General features: G+C 34.4%; 1 protein-coding gene across 1 annotated transcript in view; it reads left to right on the top strand.

Moving 5' to 3' along the window:
• Window positions 1–6,576, top strand: part of LOC105624955 (endothelin-converting enzyme 1-like) — a 19,195-nt gene extending 12,619 nt beyond the window's left edge. The window contains 13 exon segments of the mRNA XM_012206298.1: window positions 1,989–2,067; window positions 2,070–2,102; window positions 2,308–2,493; window positions 2,686–2,946; window positions 3,039–3,241; window positions 3,324–3,503; window positions 3,572–3,783; window positions 4,866–5,088; window positions 5,223–5,399; window positions 5,501–5,669; window positions 5,789–5,998; window positions 6,099–6,205; window positions 6,301–6,576. Coding sequence (XP_012061688.1) covers window positions 1,989–2,067; window positions 2,070–2,102; window positions 2,308–2,493; window positions 2,686–2,946; window positions 3,039–3,241; window positions 3,324–3,503; window positions 3,572–3,783; window positions 4,866–5,088; window positions 5,223–5,399; window positions 5,501–5,669; window positions 5,789–5,998; window positions 6,099–6,205; window positions 6,301–6,576 — 2,316 coding nt within the window.
• The last annotated feature ends 2,186 nt before the right edge of the window (window positions 6,577–8,762 follow it).

The following is an 8,762-nucleotide window of genomic DNA, read 5'->3' as shown; positions in this document are numbered from 1 at the left end:
ACACACACACACACACACACACACACACACACACACACACACACACACACACGCACGCACGCACGCACGCACGCACGCACGCACGCACGCACGCACGCACGCACGCACGCACGCACGCACGCACGCACGCACGCACGCACGCACGCACGCGCATATGTACAATATATTGAAAAATATACATATATTGAAAAAGAATATTATATCAATTTGCAATTATATTTTGTAAACACTCGTTAATCGATTAACAAATATCAAGCATGAAAAAAAGAAAGAGGAAATATTTATACGTATAGTAAAAATTAATGGATGAAAGAATGCCCAGTTTTATAGGGGAATTTGGGCCCCGGATGAACAACTTTGAGACATGCCTAAAATTTTAAGATATCAAAAGAGAATCCATAAGCCCAACTTTATAGGAAAAGTTTCTTGAGTGCTAGAACTATCCAAAGTTCGCTATTATGACCACTAGTCTTGTCCAATCATCATGCGAACAATTATGGAGAAAATGCCTGAGAGGTGCGTTATAGATTTCACAAGAGTGATGTATTTGTTGACAGAGGTTTTCGTGAATAGGGAATATGAATTAGGGAATAAAAAGTCAGGTTCATGAAAGTTATCAATGGGCATCTTAAAACTTGCTTCGTGTATTTTAATCGTTTATGGTGTATCTAATCGATTCCCTAGCTAATGGCTGATTTTCGAAATGCCGCTGTTCTTCATAATATAATTTTATTTGATCATTATAGACGCTGAACATTTGGAAGAGATTGCATAATTTATGTTAGATCGATTGCACAAACCAAATCTGTTATTTCGATTAATCCAAAAACAAAATCTGAACCGCAAAATTGTCGCATTTGTCTCGTTGGATGATGAGTTAGAAGGATTTCCAGTACTGACAGAAGATGATTTATATAGGAATAGTCTGGGATAATAAAATTAAACAGGCCAAGTTATATTACAGAGAGCATATGATTACTATGATATTTTATACAGATAAAACATGATGTTGAGACAACAAATCTTGTTAATTATTCCATAATCGTACATGATGCTATCATATTCTCATCAAAAAACTCGAATACAATCTAGGCATATGAATCGTACTCGCTACTATGTGTACGTTTTGACAGAATGTGATGGTAAAGGAGCTTAAGCCATTCCAGAATATTATTATTTTGCAAAAATGGCTATTGTACGGTTGGATGTGTACGTAATAACAGTTATATGGTATCTGGGATATGCTCAACATTTTGATGAAGGTACCCATATGCCAGCAAAAACGGTTACTGATGTTTTTTTAGAGAGTTCCGATGTGAAAGAGAGATACAGTACATATATTGGTCACATTTCAATTAGGCAATTAAAATCTTTGATTTCATATTTCGAGTGTCTCTCTCTCTCCCCTTTTCATCAATTAATATATATCACTTATAACTATTCATATGGGATCCAAAAAAGGTCTTCATTAAGATTGGACATATTCCAGATACTAGATGATTCGAGAAATCGAATAAAATCAGTCCTACGTGATATACAATACATGGTCATAATAACGAACCAAGAACAGCTGTAGCATTCAAGAAGGGACTCAATTTAAAAATGTGCATGGAACTTTTTAATCTTTTTTTTATGTTCTACAATCCTAGCTAGGTCTCAATGCTGTTCGGCCTAAACTGGGTATAGCCCTTTGCTTCTCCTTTTTTTTCTGCCAGTTTAATATATGAGGGATCAATGATCATCATCGTCGTCGTCGTCGTCGTCGTCGTCGTCGTCGTCGTCGTCGTCGTCGTCGTCGTCGTCGTCGTCGTCGTCGTCGTCGTCGTCGTCGTCGTCGTCGTCGTCGTCATCGTCATCATCGTCATCGTCATCGTTATCATCATCATATTACCATCATATTATTATTATGAGAGAAATATATACGTATGCGTGTATAAGTGATTAATTTTATAGAAGGATTCTCTTGATTGTTATTGAATTTTGCACAGGTGACGAATGGTGACACGATCGAAAACAACGTGCAGGACATTGAAGAAAATAATTTCTTAGGTGATTATCTAAAGAAACAGGTGATGATACTTATGAAAATAATGGAATTAAGTGTAACTATCACTTATTTCGAATAATACTTAAAATACTTAATACTTAAAAATAAATATATAATATATTGATTCAATATTCCTATATTTTTATCATGTAACAAATTCCAATTGAATTGTGATGAATTGTTCAATATATGCAGAAAGAAATTTTCAATATATACAGAAAAAAAAGTGATGCCGTTTAATAATAGTTTCGCGAACGTAGATACCGAAAAACGATCGAAGGAGGAATTGACAAGAATCCAAGAGGAAGACTCGTTCTCCATTTTCATTAATAAAACGTGGTTGTCGATGGCCGATGGACACATTGCAATTAAAAATGATGAAATGCCTGATCTTCGTACATTCTGGAAAGGCGAAGGAAATAAAAAAAGTATCAGAGAAGCCCAAGGTATATGTATTAACCTTGCTACGATTTCTTTTTTTTATCTCTTGAAATTTCTCACTAACGCGTTAAATAGAACGAAAAGTTGTATATTTGCGAAAATGACATGTTTAAAACGTTATTTGTAAAACGTAACGAAAATACGAAATGCGAAAAGGGAGTTGCAAAGATGCTAAAAAAAATGTATCTCAAATGTAGCTCGAATAATGTTGAAATATATGGATAAGAGTGTGGATCCGTGTCAGGATTTCTATCAATACGCTTGTGGTAATTGGGCGAAACGAAATCCTATTCCGAAAGACAAAGCCGGCTACGATACTTTTGAAATGGTCAGAGAGTCATTGGATTCTGTACTGAGAGAATTGTTAGAAGACCCGATATCACATGATGCCGATGAGATAGACAGCGACGATGCTGTGATAAAGGCGAAACATCTGTTTCAAAGCTGCATGAATTACGGTAAGTAAGCTCACCTGGCGCACTTGAGTAGATAGGCGTAAATTAATATACGTGAATGCATGAGCTTTTTAATGCGGTAAGAATGTGGCTAGAGATCTTGGAGCAACGTATGGAACGACCACTTATCCGGCTTTTGGATCAACTTGGTGGTTGGCCAATTTTAAAACCAAATTGGGATCCCGACAAATTCGATTGGCTTCGCTTGACCGCACAACTTCGATTGTACAATAACGAAGTATTAATCTCAGAATGGGTAGGTCCAGATATTAAAAACAGCGACAAGTACGTGATACAGGTAACAGAGTGTGATTCGCCGTATAGTATAATTCTCGTATCTTGTCACAAAGAAACTAACATTAGAAACATTTTGTTCGCAGTTTGATCAAACATCGCTTGGACTTCCTACAAAGGATTATTTTCTTCAACCATCGAACGCGATTTACCTCAAGGCATACAAGGATTACTTAATGGGAATCGCAATCTTACTTGGTGCATCTTCAGATAATGCGACCATTGATGTCGAAGAGCTAATCGAATTCGAAACGCAACTCGCGTCAGTATGTACTTTTTCCTCTATTATTATCGTTTTCTGTTTAGGATCACTGATTGATCTCGAATCTTGTAGATTACATCGTCACCGGATGAAAGACGAAATTCTTCAGAGCTCTATCAACGAATGAGTGTAGGTAAACTGAGAGCACTTGTGCCACAAATCGATTGGTGTCTTTATTTGTCGATTGTCTTGGCTCGACCAATACATTTTTTCGAGCCAGTTGTCGTTTTTGCATTGCAATACATCCAAGATTTGGTTGTTTTACTTTCAAAGACACAACCTAGGTATATACTTATTACAGATTTTACATGTTGTAACTTTGGCTGTGTTCAGATATGCACTACCAGTGCTGGTAGTATTAAAAATTCGTTCGGTTATTAACTGGCAATATACTACGGTAGCGTCTAGTTTCATTAATGACGTCATAAACATCAGCCATATTTGCACTGCGATCACTGTATTTTACAAGCTGCAGTAGTCACAATGTAAATATGGCATTGCACAGAATACAAAATGTAGAAATGTTTGACGAGGAAACGAATTTAAGATACGCTAACTTTAATATATACACTAATTTTTAACTGAAAAAGATGCATGTAAAGTGATAAATAAAATATAAATAAATAAAATAATATAATAATAAAAAATAATAAAAAATAATAAAAAATAATATTATAATAAATATAATACAAAAATAAAAAAATATAATATTAAAATTATAATATTTAATATTAAAATACTATTATAATATTAAATATAATATTAATAATATTATAATAATATTATTATTATAAAAATAAAAAATAATAAATAAAATAAAATATAAATAAATATAAATTTGTGGAAAGAAGTCTTCGTCCGAAAGAACTATTACTGTCACTACTAGTATCAATTATAGCCTCTACCATAGTTATACATATTGATATTTTAGTTTTCTTATCCATTATATATATTCATTTACAACGATCTCGCTAACAAACTTATTCACTGAGTGTTGAAACTACTGCAGAAGTATTCGTTTATATATTATAACATTTATGCTGGCAGCAAAGAATAATTTCAGAATGACTATGGTACATTGTAATGACGTCATTTTTGCAGTACTGCCAGTAAAAACCGAATGTAGCTTTTATTTTTCTTGATCCTTCTTTTGATCTAATGACTTCTGGACGCGGAAACGCTTGCCGCGTGGTAAAATGAGACGCGATAACCAATGAATATTAGGAGTTGTAAGCTTATTGGCTACCGCATCACATTTTGCTGCACGACAAGCGTTTCCACGTCTAGCGTGCAGGAGCCATAAGATTTTATTTTTTTTTGCACAGATGTGTAAAGCGTTACGATTAATCTGTTTTTATTTTCGCAGAACAGTGGCAAATTATCTTTTATGGAGGTTTGTGCGACACAGAGTAAACAACTTGGATGATCGTTTTCAGCAAGTGAAACAAAAGTTTTACTACATTCTATTCGGTAGAGAACAAGCACCGTCGAGATGGAAAAATTGCGTAACCCAAGTCAATTCTAATATGGATATGGCTGTTGGTTCGATGTTTGTCAAAAAATATTTTGACAAAAACAGTAAAAACGATGTGAGTATCTTCCTTAACTTGAGAATGCTCGAGTACTACAATTTAGCACAACTAGTAAAAGAAAAAGAGAAACGGGATATCTCTCTTTTTTATTAAATATATATAACCAAAGAATGTTTCCTTTATCGCGACAGACATTATCGATGACTCGAGAAATACAGCGATCCTTTAGAGAGTTGCTAGATAAAACTAGTTGGATCGACGACGAAACAAAGTGCTTGGCGACTGAAAAAGTAAACTCTATGTCGCTGAGAATCGGCTATCCGGACTTTATCCTACAACCACGTCTACTGAATGAGCGTTATAAAGATGTAACATATAAGATACCTGTTGAAACATATCGTAACGACACGTAACAAAGTATGACTACAAAATGGGAATAAATTGCTAATATAATTAATATTTAACCCAGGTTGTAATTCGACCAGACAAATACTTCGAGAATACTTTAAATATCTTGCAACACTTAACCAGAGTCGAACAAGCTCACCTTGGCAATACTGTCAATAAAACTTTGTGGAACACGAACACTGCTCCAGCGGTCGTCAACGCTTACTATAGTCGCAATAAAAATCAGATAAGTCAGTTATTATTTGAGAGGAAGCTATATCCGTATCTTTTTATCTTTTTTTCATGATTTTGCGTTTTAAAAATCACTCTCTAAATTGTCTAAAACTTTTATTTTGTTTTTTTCTTTTAGTGTTTCCAGCGGGCATATTACAGCCACCTTTTTATCATAGATTTTTTCCACGAAGTTTAAATTACGGTGGGATTGGTGTCGTAATTGGACACGAGATTACTCATGGATTTGACGATAAAGGCAGATTGTTTGACAAAGATGGGAATCTTTATAGATGGTGGAAAGACGAGGCGGTTGATGGTTTTCATCGACGAGCACAATGTCTGATTGGTATGGAAAGAGAAAATTCCCTCGTTGAATCGTGATACGCGATAGAAAGATTTATAATCGGATGCTTTTGCCTTTATAATCGAGATCTTCCTCTTTGCAGATCAATATGCAAATTATACCGTGACAGAAGTTGGGATGCAGATAGATGGTGTTAATACGCAAGGTGAAAATATTGCCGATAACGGCGGTATTAAACAGGCATTTAGAGTAATTCCACAAATTTTCCTTCTCTAATTTGAATCAAAAAGAATCTAATTTTACCAATTAATAGAACTATGATGGAAAGTTTGTTTTCTTTGCAGGCGTATGAGAGATGGCTACGTTCAAACGAAGGGGAAGACGAAACTCTACCCGGAATGACTATGACGGGTAAACAATTATTTTTTCTGAACTTTGCTCAAGTGTGGTGTGGTTCGATGCGCCCCGAAGCGACAAGAAATAAATTGAAAACATCTTTACATTCACCCGGTAGATTTCGAGTGATCGGCACGCTTTCCAATTCGAAAGACTTTGCTCAGGTGTTCAATTGCCCTCTTGGTTCCCCTATGAATCCTGTGAGCAAATGCTCGGTATGGTAAAATGCGAATGTGTGTGTTGTGTGCGCGCGCGCGTGCGTGTGTGTGTGTATCAGAGGAGTGCGAATTAAGCATTTGTAAAATCGAATGGAATCTGAAATCTTTACACCGAATCGAATTCGAATAAATTTTTCACACTCTCTGACATCAGCTAAGAAAAAAAATCTTAAAAAGCTGAAAGGAACTCATTTTGAATGTACAACAAGTATATCAAAAAGTTAATATATGACATAAATATACTAAAAATAATACTTTTTGGTAATAATACCTGTATGTTGAAAATGGCTGATTTTCTTGTTTATTTAAAAAGATCTGGATTGAAAACATTCGTACTCTAAATCGTATTCAATAGAATTCAATAGATCGCAACTAATAGAGTCCAATAATAACTGACAACACGCGATGATTAAGCGTACGCACACGAAAATTGATACACGCTGAAAATTATAAAATTAGTCGCAGAAGATAGATCTGTTGCACACAGGTCGCATCAACCATCAACGTATTACGCGTGGCAAGAGAGGACGTCGTACACAGGACGTGTCGACGCGTTAGTAAATTAGACTTTTTCCGATAAGAATCTAATTTAGCTATCGCGTCGTTTCTTTCCATGCGTAACGCGTCCTGCGTACGACAGACTATGTATAGAAAAGAAGAAAGCGCTTAAATGAAGGAAATAAAATAGGCGAATGTTTCGAACTACCGATGATTCGAACTTTTGAACTTTTCGGTTTTGAATCTCTTTCTCAGATTCGAAAATCGAATCTCAAATTCGAAAACAATCGAATCCACTGTGATTCGATTTAAATTCAAATTAATTCGCATACCTCTAATATGTGTACATACATGTATAATACATAATTTCTACAGATATCGATACGATTTATCCCTATCACAGTATTCTCTCATTTGTTATGAATGACACAATGCATTCTCAAGCGTGCTCCTTAAGATTTTTAGCATTTTCTAGAAATGTATAAAATAATGGAGAAATATACATTTTTTAATTTGTTCATTGGATCGCATTATATGTATCATTTGGAAACATCTAATAGAGGAAGAGAGAGGGAACGGAGAAGAGAGAGCGGTAGTATAGGACAAAATGTGAGCTTTTGCAGTTTTTTTTTACGGAAAAACCGGAAGTCGGATAAAGAAAGTGATAGTAAATACGAGCAGCTTAGATTGTTTTTATCTATAAATCTTGATACTTTTCTCTATCTTTAAGCTGATTTTACAAATTTATCGAATCTTGATACTGTATTTTGTTTAAAATTAATAAATTCGAGCTTCCTATATCAGTAGTATATTTATATATGTGTATAAATTTGCTTAGAGAGAACATGAATAATTGGTTAATATTTGAATATTTGCAATTTTTGAAATTTTTTGTTTGAATTATATACATATACATATATTAATGCTAGTGATGAGTTCTATACATATTGTACTGGAATCAGCCTTCCCTATGCCAATATGTGGGAAACCGTGCGACTGTGTACGAGAGACAGACCCTATACGTATTGGGGACATTTGCTTCGTTTTAATATGTTATATTGAAGTGAGGCAGACATCCTTAATATTTATATAGCTGTCACTCTCACAGTTGGTTTCCACTACTTTAAGCCTCACTGATTGATATATATCAATTAATGTAATAAGAAATAAATTTCTTGCACGCGATTCGCGATACGTACATTATTTTATATAAATAAACAGTGTTTTTCTTTATAAAAACAATTCTGTTTTAACGATTTATTTACACACTATTATGATAATATATTCATACTGATTTGTAAAAATTGAAATTTAAGGCGAAAGGAAAAAGTACATCAATTCTAAAAACTGATCTCAGTTATAATACAATGTTGTAAGATGAGATACTGTACAATAAATCATTGTGCTTTCCCTCAGTTAATATGTATATACATATACATATGAACCATATTTTGTTATCTTTCCTCATTCTTTCTTTTTTCTTCTTCCTTTTTTCCTTTCTCTCTCCCTCACTCCTCTTTAATTTTTTTCAATTAGAAAATAGGAAATGTAAACGCGCGCGTTATCATTCAAAGAGTCAGAGAATTACTTGTGTGGGTTTTGCAAAATTGTCAAACAAATTTTAATTACCACGATGACCTTTATGATCATAATTTTATTATGTATAGTCGTTACACACACACACACACACACAC

This window comes from Atta cephalotes, assembly GCF_000143395.1.
Source record: "Atta cephalotes unplaced genomic scaffold scaffold00097, whole genome shotgun sequence".
In the NCBI taxonomy this organism is placed as follows: domain Eukaryota; kingdom Metazoa; phylum Arthropoda; class Insecta; order Hymenoptera; family Formicidae; genus Atta; species Atta cephalotes.
The sequence above is the reverse complement of the archived record's forward strand: the minus strand, read 5'-3'. Positions and strand labels throughout refer to the sequence as shown.